General features: G+C 37.6%; 1 protein-coding gene across 1 annotated transcript in view; it reads left to right on the forward strand.

Moving 5' to 3' along the window:
* Window positions 1–23,025, forward strand: part of GBE1 (1,4-alpha-glucan branching enzyme 1) — a 265,131-nt gene that overhangs the window by 71,928 nt on the left and 170,178 nt on the right. Inside the window, exon 3 of the mRNA XM_070488680.1 lies at window positions 10,723–10,838. Coding sequence (XP_070344781.1) covers window positions 10,723–10,838 — 116 coding nt within the window. The remainder of the gene's footprint in view (window positions 1–10,722; window positions 10,839–23,025) is intronic.

Here is a 23,025-nt window from a genome sequence, read left to right on the forward strand (position 1 = left end):
TATAATTCACATACCATACAGCTTATCTCTTTAAAGTGTAATTCCATGGTTTTTAGCATACTAAAAACAGAGCTGTGCAACCATAGCCACAGTCAATTTTAGAACATTTTCATCACCCCAAAAGAAACCGGGTACCCTGTAGCTATCATCCCACGATCTTCCCATCTTCCACTAGCCCTAGGCAACCACTTATCTACTTTCTGTGTCTATGAATTTACCTATCCTGGATGTTTCATATAAATGGAATCACATAATATGTGGTCTTTTGTGACTCACTTCTTTCACTTAATGTAATGTTTTCAAGGTCCATCCATGTTGTATCATGTCTCAGTACTTTATTCCTTTTTATGGCCAAGTAATATTCTATTGGATGGATATGCAACATTTCGTTTATCCATTTATTAGTTGATGGACATTTATGTTATTTTTACTAAAACTTCTGACTATTATGAGCAATGCTGCTATGAATATTCATACACAGGTTTTCATGTGGACATATGTTTTCATTTCTCTTTGGTATTTAACTAGGAGTGGAATTGCTGGGTCAAATGGTAATTCAATCTTTAGATTTTGAGGAACTCCCAGATTGTTTTCCAAGGTGGCTGCAGTGTTTTACATTCCCACCAGCATTGAATGAGTTTTCCAATTACTCCACATCCTTGCCCACAATTATTATCCATCTTTTTGACTATTGCCATCCTAATGTGAATGAGGTTTTGATTTGCATTTTCCAAATGATTAATGAGGTTGAGCATCTTTTCACATACTTACTGGCCATTTCTACAATTTCTTTGTAAAAATGTCTATTCAGATCCTTTGCTCATTTTAGAAATTGGATTGTCTTTTTATTATTGAGTTGTAAACGTTCTTTGTATATTCTAGACTTAAGTCCCTTATCAGATATATGATTTCCAAATATGTTCTTCTATTCCGTGGGTTGTCTTTTCACTTTCTCGATAGTGTCCTTTGACACACAAAATGTTTAATTTTGAAGAAGCCTAATTTATCATTTTGTTCTTTTGTTACTTGTACTTGTGTTGCCATATTTAAGAACTGAGGTCACAAATGCTGACCCTGTGTTTTCTTCTAAGAGTTTTATAGTTTTAGCTCTTACATTTAAGTCTTTGATCCATTTTGAGTTAGTTTTGTTATGTTTTGAGGTAGAGGTCCAAATTTATTCTTTTGTATGTGGAGATCCAGTTGTCCTAGCACTATTTGTTGAAAAGACTATTCTTTCCCCATTGAATGCTGGGGAAAGATCACTGAATGGTCATCCTTGTCTAACATTAATTGACCATGGACACATGGGTTTATTTCTGTTGCATTGCTCGACATGTTAGAAATGTTATTTTACTTTCATTGATATATTTTCATAGGTGGCTATAGGGTGGAAGGAAACCTATATAGTTGCTTTCCTGATTACGACAGGCCCCTGACATGCCCCCACACCAGGGGGCTGGTTCAGGTGGAATATTTTTAAGATGAAAGATTGTATTTTAGCGGGTAGAGAAGAGTTTCTAAACTTAATTCTGTGCTGAAGCCAGGGAAGTCAGAAATAAGTTAAGTTGCAGTTGATAGTGATATAGCATATAACAGTGAACTAGAGTGTGTGCTCTGAGAGAGCCCTCTGCTCAGCCCCAGATGTTGCTGACATGGAGGGATACAGTTCAGTGTACTGGCCAGGTAAGACATATTCGAGGGCCACCTTGGCCCATAGGATGCCATTGTTGCTTCTGATGATCCACCATATTGCATTCGTACCTCTCTCTCATTCTTTCTCCTTTCTATTTTGTCCTTTTCTGTGTTCTTTCTAAGCAAATAACATACCTCTTCCCAGCTTTAACCATTAATTTTCCTCTGCTTTACTGTCACTGAAATATTATAAAATAAAAGGGTGGTCAAATCCAGACCAAAAACAAACCCAGGTAAAATGGCATAGAGATCAATAATGTATGTCACAGCAAAGATAGATGCCTTATCTTTAGGTCCCAAATAACATTTAACTTTTGGTCAAGTATAGATGGCAAGAGTTGTTAGAAATTGGATAAATTTTCAGACTTAATTGTCATGATAGAATTTAATATTCTCTTAACTTGTAATGGATCAAGTAAACTAAAAATAAATGGAGAATTTAAAACAAGTGAAATTACATGTTGTCAAGGATCTGTGGAATATCTACAAGGATAGATCATACATTGAAGCACTTTCTAGAACTGCGTTTCCAGTGGTGGGCTCTGAGAGGGAGAGTAAGCGGTGAGGCGGAGGTCCAGCCGGGGAGGGGCACTTCCAGCAGAGCAGCTCTGCATTTACGTGTTTTATACAGTCTCTGTGCTGGAATTTTCCACAAAATCTATTTTGAGATAATTGAATGGTTTATACCGCTAAAAATAAATAGATTAATCAATAAATAACTGGATTGGTTACCACTGTATTAGGCCATAAGGTACACCACGTTATTAAATTGATTTCAGTAAAGCTAGAAATAAATGAAAAAGTTTAAAAGAAAATATAATATCCACCACCCAATTCCTCCCAAATAGCAATGGGATTAAAGAAAATAATCAGAAGTTATAATTATAGCCTGTTTTGAAAAGAAATGAAAACATTGTGTATGAAAAGCTTTCTGTTACAGCTAGGATAATAATGAGAGGCAACTTTTCTCTTGCTGGTTCCGCGTCTGAACCACAGAACACAGAAAACGATTTGAATGCCTTTTTTCTTAATTCTCCTAAGTATGGTACATAGCGAACACTGTACTAGATGCACTGAAGAGAAGTTAATTTATTGCATACAATGGGTCCTTAGGGCATTAGGGTTTAATTCTCTTAGTGAACCTTGGTTGAGCAAGGCAGGCATGCCTTGTTATTAAAATGATAATCCCCAATGTTGATGAAGATATGGGTAGTTGAGCATTCTCATATGCTGCTGGTGGGAGTACGAACTGGAACTGCTTATCCGGAAAGTAGTTTGTTAATCTGTGTTTAGAACCATAAATAAATTAAAATCATATCCTTTACTTGATAAGATTATTTTTTATAATTGATAACAAAGAGATTTAGTCAAGTATTTGTGTACAAAGACTTCGTAACATCAGTTTTTAAATATTTATTAGGAAAATTTCTTAGTATATGGAAAACTAGAGATAATCTCTGTCTTAGTCTGTTTGGGCTGCAACACAGAATACCATAGACTGGGTGGCTTTATAAACAACAGAAATTCATTTCTCACAGTTCTGGAGGCTGGGAAGTCCAAGATCAAGGCACCAGCAAATTCGGTGCCTGGTGAGGACCATCTTCCTGGCTCATAGTCGGCTGTCTTTTTCTGTGTCCTCACATGGTGGAAGGGAGCAGGGATCTCTTTGGGGTCTATTTTTATAAGGGCATTAACCCCACTCATGAGGGCTCTACCCTCATGACCTAATGACCTCCCAAAAGCCCCACCTGCAAATACCATCATACAGGTTCATTTATTTTAGTTTGTTTCCATTTTAAGGGATTTTTTTTCTTATGTTGCCTACTTTTTGACTTATTAAATTTTCTAATTTTGCACCTTGTTTACCTGGTTCTCTAGTCATAATATAACAAGGTACAATCCTAGAAGACTACTAATCTGTGTTCTCCCTCCACATTTGTATGATTGTTTCTGTTTGTTTTTGGATTATATTTTCATGCTTTTTGAAATCACAAGCAACTACATACATTCGTTTATTACCCCCTTCATAAAAAGTATCATTAATATAAATACTATTCCTATAATAAAGGAATATGGTTAATTTAAGGTCACATTTTCCACACTGTTTTTGATCATGGAGCCCTTTTCTTCTGTGCATGCCTTTAAGAACAGTTTAATAAGTGAAGCTCTAGATTATTTGATTTGTTCTCTTATTTCCAGAAAGCTACATGTCACAGGACTCAGCCCTATTGTTCTTTAAAATAAGGAGATGCTAGTATCCTGTTGGTTCTGAAGTTAGTGGCGCTCTGACATACTCTAGATTTTGTCTTGAAAAGCACAGCTAACTTAAACTAATGGATGTGAAGAGCACTTTCCCCTAAGAAATAATGCTGGAGGTCTTTAGGTCATTCCCAGGGTACCAACTGCGAGCAGAAGTTGAAGAAGGATGACTCCCAGGTACCCAACTGAGGGGAAGAATTATCTGGAGGGGAACAAGAGGTGAAGATCAAAAAGTACAGGGGTGTATGTTGGAAGGACTGCTGTCCTCCATCCTCCATCCCCAAAGGCTGTGTGGTTCGCCCATCACCCTGGGTAAGGGCAATGCCATAGGAAGTTCCAGTTCCGGATGTTATAATTTTTTGAGAACAGAGTGGATGCTTCTTTACATGATAGAAGTCCCCAAACTTCCATCTTGACAAGGTGACTTTGCATTATAAATCTGTGTAAACTCTGCATGATAAAAACCTGGGAACAGTTGAGGCCTGCGCAGGTCCCAACCTGTCTGTGGTTTGGGGTTGCTATCTGCCTCATAGAGCAAAGTGGAGGATTTGTCTTCTGGGAAGACAAAGTTGTCTTCTCTGGAAAATCCTCCTACATAGTTGGCTTTGGCACCTTCCAGGAATAGGAGGGCAGAGATTGAAGCCTCATAGGTCTGGGTTTTCAGTTGACCTGGAGATAGGACAGTGGTGATAACCAGAAAGTCCAGAGTGGAGTGGAGTGACCTCCAGAACTCATCACTATTAATCCAGCCTGGGCTTCCTGACAGTCGTAGAAGTGGATTCCTTAGTTATAAAATAATACAGTTTCAAAAAAAACCAAAACAAAACCAAAAAACCCTTGAAACAATTAAATAACATTTTATGTTGGGGAAGGGTATTGACTTACTTTAAGGAGGTGATATTCCAAATATTTAACAACTGTTATGACGTGAGGGACGTCCACTCAGATGCAAAGTGAGTGAAACCTGCCATATGGGCCAGTGCTGCCTTATATTAACCCTGCCTGCTGCATTCACCAGGAAGCTTACCTCTCTGCTTGGTGAGGCCTGTGTGTGGCAGCAGTTGGCCCCAGTGTGGACCATGTTCTTCAGCACATTGGCATCTGCATCAAAGGTGTAAGGCTCTGTATAGTAAGATGGAGCCATTTCAACCATGCATAAGGAAAGTTTATATTAAACTCAAAAATTCTAGAGAAATGAGGTGGCTAAGTGCTGATGAAGAGAAATACTTTGCTGTGAGTTAAAGAGTTTGAGAATATTTGAAAGAGGCTGACATTTAAGAATTTTATGTGAGAATTATTACAGTAGAACAAGAAAGGTTGTTGGGTTAGGATAAATCTAGAGTTTGTGTGCCCGATGCAGTGACCTTAGTTAACGTTTGATCGCTGTGCCGAATGTATGTTTGCAGTTCATATTAAACTGCGCATCACACATCATTTCTTTTCCATTTCTTGATTTAAATTTTGTCTGCTGGTTTTGAGACTATGGACAAATAGCATCTTTTGCATTATCAAATATGTGATGAATTTGAGCCTGTTAATAATAAAATATCTATTAAAATGTTTGCTTTAAAAATATGTCAGCTGATCTTAACTGGATAAACATCAGATGTCTTAGAAAATGTTATAATAAAATAATTTATGCAAGCAGGAAACATTAACATTTTACCAAAATCAGAATAATAAACACACATTGTTTGGGGGATTCCTAACCCTCCAACCTAGCAATGTCTAGGTTATGGCAGGAAACGAGGCAGAGAAAGGAAGATGAGTTAATATGTTAACATTTAAAAATTTTAATATTACTTTTCTAAGTAAAAGCCTTCAAATTTTTATTCATTTTATGATCAGTGGCCCATACACTTTAACTAAGCTATCTCTTGGTGAGAATATTCTAGAAAATATTCTCTATAGACATTAAAAACAGTATATTGAGTATTGGTCTTCATATGCTATCTTTTCATGTTCAGATTGTCAATTTTTGTTCTCTCGTGTTAATACATTCAAATTCTTTAATATCTCAGATCTGTTGTGTAATCTTGATCTCATTGGTCATCCTTCTGGGCTTTACAACCCTATTCATTTCCAAATCCTAAATCCTAAATTTCATGTACTATTTGCCTTGAAGGATTATTAAATGATATTTTTTATTTCAGAAGTTCCTTGACCTATTGGTTTAGAAGACTTGGTCATCTGTAAATCTAATTTAATCTAGAAGATCACCCACAAAGCTAAGAGTAGAGAACACCTGAACACACCGATTGAACCGGGCAGTTCTTTCTAAAGTGTGGACCCTAGGCCAGTAGTATCAACATCGCCTGGGAACTTGTTAGAAATGCACATTATCAGGCCACACTTCAGGCCTACTGAATCAAAAACTCTGAGGGTGGGGCACAGCAAGCTGCTTTCATAAGCCCAGGTGGTTCTGGCGTGAGCTGAAGTTTGAGAACCACCGAACTACGGAGCTCCCAATGTGCGCTTCTGTGCCTGATAGAGAAGCAGATAATTGTCACATGTGGTGATGGGAGGTTTTGGTCTATGCTGAGGCCTACATAGGGATACAAACGATTTGCATTAAGTGCTTAATTAAAACTAATTCTGTTTTGTGTACTCAGAATGTAAGTCATATAAAATTAAAATGAAAAACGTTTGAGTAGTCTGGTTCTAAAACTGTTCTCTTTAGATATAGTCTAATATGGCTTAGGACTGTTTATCATTATTATTGTTGTTTTTATTATTACTTTGTTTTTAGTTATATTTAGGAATAAAGTCTCATGACTTATTTCACAAGACATAAATTTCCCTAAAATTTGTGTTTCACCTTGTATTATTTTGCCTTCCATGTTTTTCTAAAGCAAACTTTATTCGAAAACAAAAAATTCATTTTTAATTTGTATTTTTAAACCAATAATCTGACATTGAATTTTTGTTTGCTCACTTTTAATTGGGGACTTCCACAGTTGGTTCCTGCAGCTGTACCTATGCATACCTTAACGATGGCTCCTTCTTTGTTGACTAAGTGTTTAACAATAGGTTTATAAGAACAGGTTCAAATCCAATGATTTTTTTGATTATTCTGTTTCCGGGCCTTAGATATGAGTATCCTATGGAGAAAAGCTCATTTTCTTATTAGCTATTTTGGGAAACCCATTTTAGGGAGAAACTGGTTTTATTGGAAATAATTTTTCATATGCACGCAGTATGGTAGAAGTGGGTATTTTGTTGGTGTCCATGTTTTAAATGGAAAGAAGCAACACTAATAAAGTAAGGAGAATGAGGAAAATTAGGGCTGAGCAGGAATTGGAGAAAGATTCAAAGAGGCGAAAGACTGGTGGTGGTGTGGCTGAAGAGGGATTTACGTGGGGAGAGAATTGTCTAATGAAAAAATCTCAAGTTTCTTACGATGCCCTGTAACGCTTCCTCCCTCTCTCCCATATGAAATCTTTAGCATACTCTACATTCCTTACTGTGGTTGGTGGAATGGATTTTCTTTGGGGGGATATGTGAGGATGTTCTAAATCTTTCTTTGAAGGTTGGAGTTTGGCAAGAAAAATGTACCTATAGTGAAAGTCAGCAGAGTGTCCATGAAGTGGAGGTGTGCTAATAAAATGAAACTCTTGACGATGATAGAAAAGAGATTTTTTCACAATGTAGAATTACTACAAATAATCAACGCATGCGTTAGGAGATTTAGATCTCTAAGGTAGAAAAGGAAAATGTGATTCAGTAAAAGTATTTTTTCTTTATACAAATATTGATATTTGTTTAAATAGATCTTAAAACAAGTGACTACAAGCTGAAGAACTAGTTCAATTGATATTCAAAAACTAATATTCAAAAACACATTGATTTTTGCATTACTGAAACAGTTTTTAAAAAAAATCTGAGTATGTAAATTTCACATATAATTGAAGTTTCAAGGCAACAAAATCTTGTTTATAGTTGAGTTTTCAGTGTATCCTGCATTATAAATTTTACTATTCATTTTGGTACACTGTTACTCTAACTTTTTCTTGAAGAGATATGACTGTCATTCTTAACATAGTTTTGAATTTAGCGTTGAGCAGGTCCTGCATTAAGCACTCAGTATGTATTTAATGAATGAATGAATGAGCTAATGAACTGTACCCTTTATTTTCAGATCTAACTAACCAGGAAAAGATCTGCTGCTTGTCTTAAGCTTATTAATTGTCTTAAGTGATAAGCTTAGAAAGAAAGTCAGTAAATGTATAAAGCGTTATAGTACCCAGATATTCATATTTCAAGCTTTATTTTCTCTCTAATTATCCCCTAAATTCTTTGCTTTGGTAAAGGAATGTCACACCATGTATAGGTGAGATGTATTTGAGATTTCAGGAGCAGGAGAGCGTAACAACACAGGGCCCATGGAGCTGCTCCGGAAGGTAAACCACCTTTAGACATGTTCACGTTGTCCTCATGATGGGGAGCAGGGGAACGTTTAGAAGGACCTTTAATTAAATATTGTTTCTTACCCGACTCTCCCCCCAACGTTCAGACTGGCTGGGAGTGAAGATCCTTAGAGCTGATGGGGTGAAAGAGTTGTGTGTAAGGAAGGAAATCGTGGCACAGAGTGAGCTTCCTGAGGCTTTTGTTATCTCCTCGCTTGAGAATCTAACGTCACAACACTGAGTGCATAGCATCACAGAGCTGCTTAATATTTTTTTAGAACCATGAAATATTTTATGCATAAACAACCAGGGAATAACGTAATAAGCATCTCTGTATACATGACCTACCTTAAGAAATAAAATGTTACAGATCTTATTGAAGCTTCCTGTGTTCCCTTTCCTCTACTTAGAGGAAATCACCCATAGAATTTGATGCTTAACATTTTCATTTCTTTTTTGATATTTTTACTACATACATGTGTATCCATAAGTATTATATATTACTATTTTTCATATTTCTTGAGCTTAATATAAATGGTATTCAAGACCCCTTTAAAATTAACTTTCATGTTTCAGCTATTTGTATATATTGATATATTCACTCTAATCCATTCACTTTATATCATTGTATAGCATCCTGTTGTTTAATTATACCACAACATATTTACCCATTTTGTAGCTGATTTAAATTTTGATAGCTTCTATTTTTTGCTATTGCAAACAATTCTTCAGCGAACATTTTTGAATGCTTTCTTGTGCACGTTTGTGAGAATTTCTCTAGGTTACTACCTCGGAGCAGAACTGTTGGGCCTTAGAGTTAATACAGCTTTGCTATAAAAGGCCAAATTGTTTCACCAATTTATACCCTCAGCTGCAGTGTTATTTTATGTCCTTGCTGATTACTTGATATTTTCAAACTTTTAATTTTTGCTAATCCAATGGGTGGGAAATGGCATTTCATCTTGTTTTAATTTTTGTTTCCCTGATTATGAGTGAGCTTGAGCATCGTCACATATGTTTATTGGCTGACTGTCTTTGTCTCTTTTTCTATTGGTTTGTTTTCTTTTTCTCATTGGCTTATAGATGTTCTGCATATATTTTGGATGGTCTCTCTCGGCATTTTCATTACAAATATATTCTCCCAGTTGGTAGCTTGTCTTGTCATTGTCTGTCTATCCATCCATCTATCTATGAAGATAAGTTTATAATTTTAACAGTCAAATTTATCGGACTTTTTCTTAATGGTTTGTGAAAGTTTTTTTGTATTTTGTTTAGAAAACACTTTTTAAACCCAAGATTATAAAATATTTCCTTGTATTTTTTTCTGAGCATTTTACGTTTTTGCCTATCATGTTTAAACATTAATCTATATTCAGATAATTCTTGGGCATATTATTAAGTAGACATCTATTTCATTTTTTCATAAGAATAACTGAATGTTCTTGCACCACTTATTAACCGTGTCCGTTACTCAGTGACTTGTAATGCCACCTCTGTTGTATGTTAGGTGTCCCTGTGTGCATGGGTCAGTCGTTGTTCATTTTAGCTTTCTTCCAGGGTCTGCAATCCAATCTTTGCCCCCTATAGTTTCCAACCTTCTACTTTTCTCACTTGAGGCATTTCTTTAGATTTTTAACTCAGTTCTGTTACATGCTTATGAATTTGGGTAAATATACCCAAATATGATCTTAATTATTTTTCATCATTTTTTTCTACCATGACATGTATCTTATCTAATAGCCTACAGTGCATTTCTACTTTTTTTTTTTAGAGGTTGGCGCCTGAGCTAACAACTGTTGCCAATCTCTTTTTTTTGTTTTTTTCTGCTTTTTTCTCCCCAAGTTCCCCCAGTACATAGTTGTATATTTTAGTTGTGGGTCCTTCTAGTTGTGGCATGTGGGACACCACCTCAGTGTGGCCTGATAAGCTGTGCCATGTCCGCTGCCAGGATCCAAACCAGCAAAACCCTGGGCCACAGAAGTGGAGCTCGAGAACTTAACCACTGGGCCACCACGGGGCCGGCCCCAATTTTTTTCACATTATCTTTGTTTATGGTGTTTCTTCATTTTCTTTTACATTTTGTTTATTGATAGAAGTATTGGAGGTGAAAGCGTAATTGAAAATGTTGTGATCTTTAATTTTAAGGGGCAAAGGACAAACTTTCAAATACATTTTTAAAAATTAAATTAAAAATAACCTGGTTTTTCTAAATGGCTAGTACAGTGTTTTGATTAACACCTTAGAAAACAATATATTTTAGATAATTTGATTCTGTACGAGTAGGCAGCATATTATTCTTTGCTTGAAATTCATTAAATATTGGTCCCATCATGCTGTTGTTAACTGAGCTTTCTTTTTATTTTAGATGATTGGAATCCATTTTCGTACCCATACAAAAAACTGGATTATGGAAAATGGGATCTGTATATCCCACCAAAGCCTAATAAATCCCTCCTGGTACCGCATGGATCCAAATTAAAGGTACTTTCTTCCGTCCTATTTTTATTTGAACTTATTTTCTTTTTATACTGTTTGCAAAGTCAGATTTAAAATATTAGAATGCAAACTGATACATTATAACTGTGGGAGAAACAGTCTAAATGTCCAAATGCAGGAATATTTAAAATGTGTTAGCTTAGAACTGCTTGGTTGGTAAGGCACCAAACTGATTATTTGCATTATCATCAACTTTGCAAACTTCATATAAGGAGTGATTGAGTATTGCAGAGGTTTATCTAGAAAATGGAAAGTTTAATAGAAAAAGGAAAACTGTCTTCAAATCACCAAATGTAGAGATAATTTTTACCTGTAAAGAGAATCTTGATAAAATTGTTTTTGTGATGAGCCACATAAATGGGAGGTGACACTGTGGTGCATGGAAGACTTGCAATTTGGGGACGTGATTTTTCTGGTTATCTTTGACATGGTGCTCCTGTTTCTCTGCTTCTCCTGTGTTAAGGCCACCTGGGTCAGCCTCGGGCTGCCTTTCAGAGGCAGGCTGAGCGTCCTGCACACTCCCTCTGCTTTGGCTGACCACGCGCTTCTGCATTCAGGGTCTGCACAGCTGACACAGCCAGCTTCTCTTGTCTCTTCAAGGGAAGCTTGAAGGCTGGGTCCCAAAGCCACCATTAGAGATTTTGGGCTTTGATTATTTAAGAAGCTATCTAAATCCTTTAACATTTACTTGATTTTAGCCCATGCTCATATAATTATATAATATTTCCAGGCCCCTTGTGTCTCTGTCTCTTCCTTAGACGTGCAATAGCGTTCGTAGCATTTACGATGATAAGTCCTATGACTGAAATATTATTTTTATTAGCATTTGTTATTTAACAATATTAACTTAGAGTTACCTAAAGTATACTTAAAATTAAAATGCATCATATGTTTGTTTTGCCATTTTTGTTTTGCTTTTTGCAAGTAGTGACATTATAAATGTATCTGAAAATTACTGAAATATTGCCACACATAATATAGTTACCAGAAGAGCACGCTGTCTGGAATAAAGAGACATTTTAACATGGGACGGCAGCCAAGGTTCTTTTTAATCTGCAGTGAAAAAGAGAAAAAGTAGCTAGATATACAATAAGAGGGATTTAAATTTAATATAAATAATCTCTTTTCTAAGTCAGTATAAGCTCCACGAGAGCAGGGCCTTTGCCGTTTTGTTTGCTAATACTGTGTATTCTCAGTTCTGAGAACAGTGTCTGGCACAGAGTAGGCACTCGAGAAACATTTATTGAATGTTAAAGCATTTTTAGGTCCAGTCTTTGAAGGAATAGACCAAATAGCTTGATTCTTCTCTGGTTTATGAGGCCTGATTTTATGGAAACTGTGAGGCAAGGCAACTGTACTAGCTCTGTTTTCACTGTTGCTGTAGGTCTAATGGCCAGTTTTTAAAAGAACTAAACTTACTAATTTTTTAAAGTGTTGCAGAATTTTTTTTCTGCCTTCTTAAATTAGGAAATTTATGAGCTCTGCCACCTTACCTACTTTTTGCATGAAAAAATAAATGGAGTAATTTTGATATGTTGTTTTTATGCATGGGGAAAAATAACGGATTCCTAGGAAAGCATGATTATTGATATATACTGGGAATAATGACAGGCATTTACCTCTCCCATCCAACTCCAAATCTTTTATATTTTCTGCTGTCGTCTGAATGTTTGTGTCTCCCCAAAATTCATATGTTGACATTCTAATGCCTGATGTGATGGTACTGGCAGTTGGGACTTTGAGAGGTTCTTAAGTTGTGAGGGTGGAGCCCTCTGAATACGATCAGCCCCCTTATAACAGAGCCTCCAGAGAAGTCCCTAGCCCCTCTGGCATGTGAAGATACAGCAAGAAGTCGGTGACCTAGAAGAGGGCTTTTGCCCAACCATGCTAGCACCCCAGTCTTGGACTTGCAGCCTTCAGAACTGTGAGAAATAAATTTCTGTTGTTTGTAAGCTACCCAGTCTGTGCTGTTTTGTTATAGTAGCCTAAATGGACTAAGCTGCTTTTGTAAAATGCTATGTACTATTCTATGCTTTCTTTCCAAAGTTTATTTTACCTGGATAAAATGAAATAATCCGATAGTAAAAAAAAAAAAGAGTGGCTTTTGCCGTTTCATTTGGCTTTTAAAGTCCATGTTTAACAGCAAATAAGTGTCCCACAAATATCAAGTAAACTTTTGTGTAATCTTTCTTCATTATTATTGTGTGAGAATTTTAGTGAGGATGATGAACTGGAAATTTAGGCCCAAAATGTTATTTGTAGTGTTTAAATGTTTCCAATGTTGAGGAGTTATTTAGATGCTGTGATTGTGTTGAAATAGTGATGTAATTGGTTTTTCATTTATGGGGAATGATGCGTCAGATTTTCTTTGAGGGAGAGGTTAAATTCTCTATAAAAAAATCAACTAACTTGAGGTTTTTTGCCTTTCAATCTGAAGTTGTCCCTAGGTAGTCTATCTTGGTAATTACAAATCTTATTTTAAATTGAACTTGAAAATTTCTTTCAGTCCACAAGGGATTGACCTTTATAACTCACTTGAGGCTGTTTCTCTTATGAATTATCTGGTAACCATTAAGAAAAAGGAACTGTCACCTGCCGTTGAAATACCAGCTTTGTTTCCTCTGCAAAACAATTGGTCTTTTCAGGTGAATGCTTTGGAAGAAGACACCTAATTGCTTCTATGGTCATATAAATGTCTCCTTTCTATGTTTTTAAGTGAGTTAACCAAAGAGAAAATATTTTAAAAATGAATTAATAAAAGGTGAAGTAAACATTCCAGGCTATGAAGATGTAAGGATAGGATAGAAGGGTATGTTCCTGAAGGGTAGTGAGACATACGTTATTCATATCTTTAACGCTTTTTTTCCTGCATATGTAGCCAAACTAACTTCTGTAAAGATATTTTTGTTTACTATATCAAAATGTACACCTTAAAAACATTATTATATTAAAAAAATCTTCTGAAATTGTTTGATAGGAATTTAACACGGTTATTGAGTGTCTGCTGTGTGTTAGATGCTGTCCTTGATCTGTGATGTTTGTACTGAATTGTAATATATATGCGGTGTGTGTGTGTGTGTACCTGTGTGTTTTAAAAATAAAGTGCTGTTGGAGCAAAAAATGAGCGAACGGTCTATTCATTCTGTGATGGTGACAGGAGAAATAAGAGAGGGGCAGCAACATTCAAGCATGCTTTGTAACATGTTTAGAAGTTGACCAGAGAGATAGAAGGAAGAAGGATATTTTAACTTGAGGGTACTGCATGAATAAAAGTGTGTGTATTGATCGAAGTCCCAACAGGAAGCAAATGGCACGCTCAAAATAGGACAGTTTGAATAGGACTTTTTTCTTCCAAAAGGCTGTTTTCAGAGTTGAGCACGCAGGGGATGCACACGAGAGTTCAAAGGAGGGTGGCCTGAGGGGGCTTAGGAGCACCCAGATTGTTACCTTGCCTAGGCCACAAGGAGCGAGGGATCAATTACTAGAACCCAGTGGGAGGAGATACAGCAAGAAGTCTGTGACCTGGAAGAGGGCCCTCTCCCACCCATGCTGGCACCCCAGTCTTGGACTCGCAGCCTTCAGAACTGTGAGAAATCAATTTCTGTTGTTTGTCAGCCACTCAGCGTGTGGTATTTTGTGATAGCAGCCCCCATGGACGAAGATGCTTTTCATCTTGAGAGGAGCACTGAGCTTTGCTGAGGGACATGGTTAACTCGTGGTAAACTTTCAGGGAAGGAACCAGAGAAAGAAGGCACAAACGCTCTGATCTTTAGCACGTTCTTCCCTCTCTCTGACGTCTGACTGGGGCTCCACATTGGCCAAACCCAGTGAGAAGCCAGCGTTCTGGGGATTATGGCCCACACAGGTCAGCCTCTGGGGCAGAGAGCTGGGTGGGAAGTGGATCTGTCCTAACTAGTAAAATGTAGCTCAGGAGGTCAGAGGAAGACTTCAGGTCGGGAAAAGCAAGAGGTCCAGGAAAGTAAACCCGAAAGAGGGATTCGAGGCAGACTGTGAAGAATTCTTTTTCTCGTCTTTGATTATCATTTTTTCTTCTTTTATCCTTCCAATTAATACTGTTAAAAATGATTTAAGAAGGCGATTTAGGTGATAGAAACAAACTTTAACACTTCATGAAGCAGACGGTCTCTCCATTTGGACAACTGCAAAATGGGCAGAAGGTAGAAAGCTGTTATAGGATAAAGAATAAAGAACAAGGAAAAGAAAAATAGAAAATAACTGGCTGAGGCCACATAGTCAACCTTGTTTGGGGTGAGAAGACCCAGAGTTGGCTTGGCATTTGGGGATTGGCTGAATGGATATACTGTGTTTCTGGTCAAGAGGAGCATTTATTGGGACATGGAAGTTATCTAAGTTTTGGTTTGTTGACATGGCACCTGGGGCAGGAACAACTCCATCTTGGGCCTAAAAGTTGTTTCAACAATACCCAAGTGAGTAACAATGGCAATTGGAGTTGTCTTCTTTTCGGTGTTTAGGACGTTTGTGTACTTTAACTTTTCCTTGCAAATCAGTAACAATGTGGACTAGAACAGAGGTTTCTTGATAGCAGACTTTTAACATCTCAAAGGATCACGTATTAGTCATTAGTCAGCTTGGGCTGCCATCACCAAATACTACTGGGTGGTTTAAACAACAGAAATTAATTTTCTCACAGTTCTCAAGGCTAGAAGTCGGAGATCAGCCAGCATGGTTGGGTTCTGGTGAGAGCCCTTTTCCTGGCTTGCGATGCCTGCCTTCTTGCGGAGTCCTCACACGGTACTATTCTCATCATCAGGGCCCCACCCTTATGACTCATTCGAACCTAATTATCTCCCAAAGGTCCCATCTCCAAATGTCATCACATTGGGAGTTAGGGGTTCACTATGTGAGTTTGGAGAGGGGCCACAATTCAGAGCAGATCAAGTTGCTTTTCTATTTATATTTAGATGTTACACAATTGATGGGGAGAAGAGTGGCACAAAACCTAATACCTCTGTTTGCAATTTTCTTAGATAAGACAGATGAAAAAAATTTGAGATACTTCACATTCATATTTAATTTAATCCTCATGGTAATACTATGAGAGAAGGTATTGTGATTATATTTTCATTTCCTAGATGAGTTCCCTGAAATTTAGAGAGTTTAAGTAGCTGGTAGACCTGAACTTGAATTTAGGCTTGTCTGACAGCAAAGTCCATGCTCTTAACTCTTTTTTTTTTTTTCTGCTTTCTCTCCCCAAACCACCCCCCGTACACAGTTGTATATCTTAGTTGCAGGTCCTTCTAGTTGTGGGATGTGGGACGCCGCCTCAACATGGCCCGACGAGCGGCGCCATGTCCGTGCCCAGGATCCAAACCCTGGGCCGCTGCAGCAGAGCGCGCAAACTCAACCACTCAGCCATGGAGCTGGCCCACATGCTCTTAACACTTATGCTGCACTGCTGGTCAGGCTAAGAGTTCACAGAGAAAAGAAGGAAAAACAGTGATGCAGAGGAAGTAGAACTTGAAACTTGTCTCAGATTTAACAAATCATTTTACACCATATTTGCTTTTTTTTTGTATAGAGACTATTGTCCCCATTTTTCAGGGTGCTGAAAAAACAGTATTAAAGTGACCGTCCCAGAGAATAGAAAGGAGATAGATAATTTCTGGAAAGACTTTGGGTTTTAGAGGGTAAGAGATCAGATTGGTTAAGTAAAGTGAAACTAATTATTGAGAGTTGGAATGAAATTGCTAGGTAGAAGGATGCCATTGAGAGGTTTTGGGAGGGATGTGGCATGTTGAAAAATTAACACCTGAATATTTGCTTAAGAAGATTAATCTCATAGGCACCTTACCTCATAGGCACCTTCATTTCTCGAATATTGTCTTGTGTTCTTTCTTTCCCATTTCCTTCTCTCCACGTTCTTTATTCACTGTTTCAGGACTTTCTAATATTTGGATATTGGATCTCCTGGATTTTCTTATCTTTTTCTCTCAAATTGCCCATCATTTTGACTTTCTGTTCCACTTTGAGAAATTACTTTATCTTCTAACTGCTTTTATTTTTGTAATCAGATTTTTAAAATTTCTAATAACATGGTTTTGTTCTCTTCCCTTTTTCATAAATTCTGTCATTGTTAAATGTCCAAAGATACTTTTATCTTTTTGAGACCACCACTCTCTGTTCTATTTCTTTCAGGTTTTCTTTTCCTGAGTTTCTTTTAGTCTGTCTCATGTTGCAGGCTGCCTTCAAATGTGTGGTGGTCCATGGTTATATGGTCGTATTTTAGAAGGTAGTAGGAAAAGGCTATTGAAAGTTCTGCGAACCTGGATGGGGCTTTGTTCCTGTTGAGCCTCTCTGTTGGGCAGTCAGAAAGTGAGCCAGTCTTTATGTTGATGGCAGTAAGTGAAAGTTTTTCTCTGGGATCATGTATTTTTTCTGGAGATGAATCTTTCAGCCTCCTACAAGGTGGATGGAAGGGCCATGAAGGGGAGGACTTTGTACTTGGCTACTGGCATCCTTGGATAAGGGCAGGGAAAGAGGACAAGAGTCTCTCCTTTCAGTAAGACACTTAGTGTTCCTATTTTCAAACATGTGATTCACCTCTGCCATCTGCTGTGCACATTGTCTCTGGGTCTGGAACCTTTTTTCTTTGTTTTTCAGAGACTGAACCTCTGACCTCCAGTTTGAGGGGTGAGTGGTGGTGTTTTGAGGGGATACACGTTTGTCTGTTAGGAAGAGGCTCTGCTCCGGAGCGTGCAGTGCCCTTGTTTAACACCGCCTCTGACCTTCGTAGAACTAGGGGCTTCCAGATGCCGAGTCTCCTGGGGTTCTGTGAGGCAGGTTGACCACCCCTCTTCAGGTTCTTCTTCTGCAATACCAGATGGTAATTTTTGCTTGTCTCCTTAGTCTCTTACCACTCCAACTGCTTTCTCTCTTCCAAAAATTTGTTGAAATGTGTGGTCTCTTGTTGCCTCCTTTTCTTTTTCTGTTAATACATTTTGCATTTCTTTGCTGTTATTTAGTTCAACAAGAGTTTGATAGGTTTGTGATTTTTAATTCATATGTCTCAGCACTTTTCTTTAAATGGAAGAAGAAAAAAGCACATCTACTGGATAGAAGAATATTTTATAATTCTAGGGCCTCAGTTAGGTCATTACGTTCTCATCATTTGCCATGATTATAGGATTTTGGTCAAACTCATTCTTTCTTGCTTGTGATGTCTTTACATATGATTATATGTGATAAAGATTTTCTTCTCCATGACCCACAGAAAATCCTTTATTCACTTCATTTGTTACCTGGTTCAACTTAATCAACCTGTAAGACCCTGAAACATCTAATTTGTGGGAGAATGCATAGTTAGAATTAGATGCACTTTCCCTTACCATGGAGATTATCATTCTTTGTGTTTGCAAAATACAATGTGAATGTTAATGAACCTAAATGACATACTAGGAAATAGTCTTCCTCTGTAGATGAGAATAAAGGCTTGTTAATTGATTCATTTTTCTTTTCTTTTTTTCTGAACCTCTCTAGAATGTTGACAGGAAATACAAAATAAATGTGTAAATTTCCAAAGCAGTGTATTTGCCAGTCTACAGAGTAACTCTCTTTGCCTAGAGGATGGATGAGCTAGAAAGTGGGAGTGTTTCCTTCTGTTTTAGCTTGTCCACATTAATTTCTTCATCAAATTTTGCTCTTTTTCTTTCTTAATATCTTAGCACATATTTAATTTTATGTTTTCTGCACTTGAAGCATTGCACTGAACTCCCTGGATGTATGTGAAGAAATAAAAGGTAAAATGCCTGCATTTTGAATTTATTGTCCACATGGAAAAAACTCCCCATAAACAAATGAAATGAGTTACTTGAGCATTCTGTGGTTGGTAAGGGGGTAGTGGAAGAAGCTTATATATTTTGAGAAGCTGGTGACAGAAAAGCAGGAATAAGTAAATGGAATATGTGTTTGTTTCTTTTTTTTTGTTAGTGATTTAATTCTCTTCATTTTTCGCTAAATATTGGTGGAACCAAGAAAGAACCCAAGAGAGGAGATGAGAGAGATTGAGGACAAGGATTAGAGATAGATTCTTGGGGAAGTAGAAAGATGGGGAAGAATAAAGGTCACAGACTGAATAGTTAGTTAGGGAATAATTATGGGAAGAGATACATTTTAAGCTTGGTCTTAAAGGAGTTAATGGATGTAGAATAATCAGTAGGTTGTCAGGGGTCAGTTAAGAAATAAAAGAATATAAAGCCAACCAAGACTGAACAGGAATTAACTGGTTCTACGCGGATTTGGTGGTCTGTTGACTTGTATTGACTTATGAAGACATTAGATGTATAAAGGAGACTAACCAAAATAGTGAATCTGTTTCAGGTAATATTAGTCTGAAAACGTGCAGGGCAACACAATTGCTAACCTTTGATGGAGATTCTTCTTTGCTTTTTCTTAAATCCTACATATCTTACTTTAAAAAAAACAATTTTTAATAGTGACCAATTTATTCTTTAATCTGTGCTTTCTTGTTTTTTTTTTTTTTTCAGGACTTTGACCCTTACTGATCTCATTTTTTTCTCACTAATATTCATATCTTCTCATCTAGAGCATAAATGCCAGCTCAAACTCGTCATAAATCATTGTTTTTTGCAGCTGACTTGTTAACACTTTCTTTTCCTCTGGCACAACCTGTAGGAATTGTTTTAGCAGTGGTTTGAGATCTTATGCATTTCACATTTTGTCTAGGTTTAATGTTTACTTATTATTGATATCTAGATTCAAAGTTATTTACTCTCAGAATGTTGAAGACGTTGCTGCACTTTTTGTCATATATCCAGCATTGCTGATAAGAATCCTGATAATTTGATTCTTACTCTTTTTGTTTGTAATTGACCTTTTCTCCTGGTAGTCACTTGGATTTCCTCTTTATCCTTGATTTTCTAAAAATTTGACTACCATCTGCTCTGATACAGGTTTCGGTTTCACTGTTTTCCTGGAAAGGTCATACCTTCATAACTCATCTTCCTGGATCTCTTTTTTACCCCAGTTCATTTTCATATTATAGCTAGGGTCAGCATTGTGAGATTGCAGATCTGCTCCTCTTACTTGTCTGCTCTAAACCATTTGTGATGAACTCTTCTGACCCCCGACTTGCTTATAGCCAGAGTTTTCAAACTGTGTGTCAAGAAGCTAACCTGGTCAGTTTTCAGATTCCCCAGCAGTCACTTGAAACAAGGAGATCCTTTTTCTCTTCTGTAATTGGGCTCTCATGTATGATTATGTCTGAATAACAATTTTCTTTGTTTTAAAATAACTGAACAACACTGGCCTCCAGGATGAATTCCATGCTCCTTAGCTTGCCATACAAAGCCTTCAATGCCCTGGCCCCTGGCTTCCTCTCCAGCTTTGTCTTTATCCTTATCTGAGACTGTCTGGGCTGTTATAACAAAGTCCCATAGACTGGGTGCCTTATAAACAGCAGAAATTTATTTCTCACAGTTCTGGAGGCTGGAAATCTGAGACCGGGATGTCAGCATGGCAGAGTTCTAGTGAGAGCCGCTTCGGGAGTACAGACTGCCAGCTACTCTTTGGCATCTTCTCCTTACATGGAGGAAAGCAGAGGGAGGAAGCAGGCTCTCTTGACTCTTCCAAGGGCATTAAATGCCATTCATGAGGGCTCTACCCTGTTGACCTCATCTAATCCTAATTACCTCCCAAAGGCCCTGGCTCTTAATACCATCACATTGCGGGGTGGGGGGAAGTTTTCAACCTAAGAATTTGGTGGGGCACAAACATTCAATCCTTAACAGTCCAGTAACCACCCACACTGAATTACTTGCAGTTTCTTAAACACTATTCTGGTCATGTCTTAGCAAATGCAAAGGCAGCATCCCTTTTATGTGGGATGGCTTTCCCCTGTTTCAGGAGGCTGACAAACTCCCAGTCTTTGAGATAGAGCTTACATGCCATGTATTTCTGGTGAAGTTTTCCATAATCACAAACTCCACTCTTCGCTTACCAACTGCCCCGGCTGCCACAGACCACTCCAGGGCCCGTTCTCTCCTCACTCGCTGTGGTGAGCGGTACTTTCAGGTGGCACTTTTTGAGGCCAGGGATGCTGTCTTTGTCTTCTTTGTATCCCTGAGACCTAGTAATGTTTGATTCATAGAAGCCACTCAATAAATTTTATTGACTGGATGGCTGGCATGGATAGGGACCATCAGAGGAGTGCATTTGCTGCTGTTGGAAATAATTTTTGCATGTGAGCATCATACAGAAAGGGAAAAAAATTATAAAGTTACACGTTGATAATTTTAAATTGTATCCTTTGAGTTTAGGCATCTTAAACCTATAGAACTGTTATTTCTAAGAGGAGTCCTGTTGACATCATAGTAAAAAAAAAGTTTTTTAAAAACGCAAATGAGCCAATATTGGTCTGGAAACCACAGCTTGTCTTAATGAACCTTTAGTATTTTCTATGTTGTTTGTAATATGAAGATCCTTGTGAGTCACCATTTAGAGATCTTAACATTAGGAAAAAGTTTGCCTTTCTCCTGAAGATTTGAAATGCTTGTTTTTCTCTCATAGTTCCTCCTTTCCTCTTATCTGTCAGAAAACTTGAAATTAAGTGAGTTGTACAATTGCAATATCCATCCTACTCGAGTCCTATAGCTTTGTCTCACCTCCTCACCCTCCAGCCCTCTCTCCTTCTGGCCATTTTCATTGTAATTGCTGATTTTTCTTTGTCATTTAAGGACTACTTTTTAAAAATTGTGCGCTGTCTCTTTTTTTTTTTCAAGTAAGAAGAATATACATTAAATGTGTATAAATCTGCAAATAAGGGCTTAGAATTATTGCAAATCAAGGCCCAAATTGTTTTTAATATTTCTTTGAATCAGCCTATGTCTAAATGGACAGCACATAATTCTTTTTCCTTATGGTTCACAACCAGTTAGTTAGGAGGCTGCAAAATGGATTTACTGTGGGATGTGCCAGAGGTCAGAATGTTTAGTCATTTAGATGCATACTATGAAGGGAGAGAACTCCAGTTATGGGATGATGTCACTCTTATCCCAAATTAATAATTAGATGTTATTTCTCTCCTGGTGGAGCACATATCGTCTCTGTTTTAGACACTTTCCTCTTTGAAAACTTTCTCTAACTTTGAAGAATATTCCCGTTTGACATAACGGAGTAGAAATCTGGGATGTACTCTTACGTTACCTAGGTCTGTTTTACTTAAGGAGCAATCTATTATGGTGAAAGAAAAAGTTCCATTGCCTCTTTTAAATCTATAGACGTGTATGTTGTGTAAACGAAGCCTGGTGCTGCGCCCTGGAGTCCCCGCGGCCAGGCTGCGGAGGGGGAGGCCCTTGGATCACGTGGTTTGGTTTTCCCTTTTCCTTCTCAGCTAAAGCCCTGCAGAGAGTAAGAGGTTGTCAGTGAGATATCAATAGCAGTGTAGGGATTGCTTTCTGAAGTCATTATGAATTAACAACTAATGGGTGGTTTTCTTTGATAGCTTGTTTATAATTGAGTGCAGATAGATGAAAATCAAACACAAAGGGAACTCAATTTTATCATTAATTTTGATTTTGTTTAACGGATGATTTCTGAGCACCACAGCAGCCTTCCTAATTTGTCTGTGTATGATGAAGAAACTAATCATGCACAGCTCAGAGAACAAATAACGTACGTTTTCCCACAAAGGTCACCTTCAGAGACGAGCACAAGGAAAAAAATCCCACAGACCTGTTGATTCAATCCTTTTCTCCTGTGGTTTTTCTCTTTGTTTTTCTTCCTTTAAAAACTCAGTTTGTGGGGCCAGCCCAGTGGCACAGCGATTAAATTTGCACATTCCGCTTTGGTGGCCCAGAGTTTGCTGGTTCGGATCCTGGGTGTGGACCTACACACTGCTTGTCAAGCCATGCTGTGGTAGTCATCCCACATAGAAAGTAGAGGAAGATGGGCATGGATGTTAGCTCAGGGCCAGTCTTCCTCAGCAAAAAAAGAGGAGGATTGGCGGCAGTTGTTAGCTCATGGCTAATCTTCCTCAAAAACAAAAAAACACAGTTTGTAAAATAATTATTTCATAATTTAAAACGTGCTATGATTGACTATCCAGAATTTATTACCTAAACTAGGCTATAAATATAATCAGGTTTGTTCCTTGTCAGAGGCTTCCTTTCTTTCT

Source organism: Equus asinus, chromosome 18 (genome assembly GCF_041296235.1).
Source record: "Equus asinus isolate D_3611 breed Donkey chromosome 18, EquAss-T2T_v2, whole genome shotgun sequence".
Lineage (NCBI taxonomy): Eukaryota > Metazoa > Chordata > Mammalia > Perissodactyla > Equidae > Equus > Equus asinus.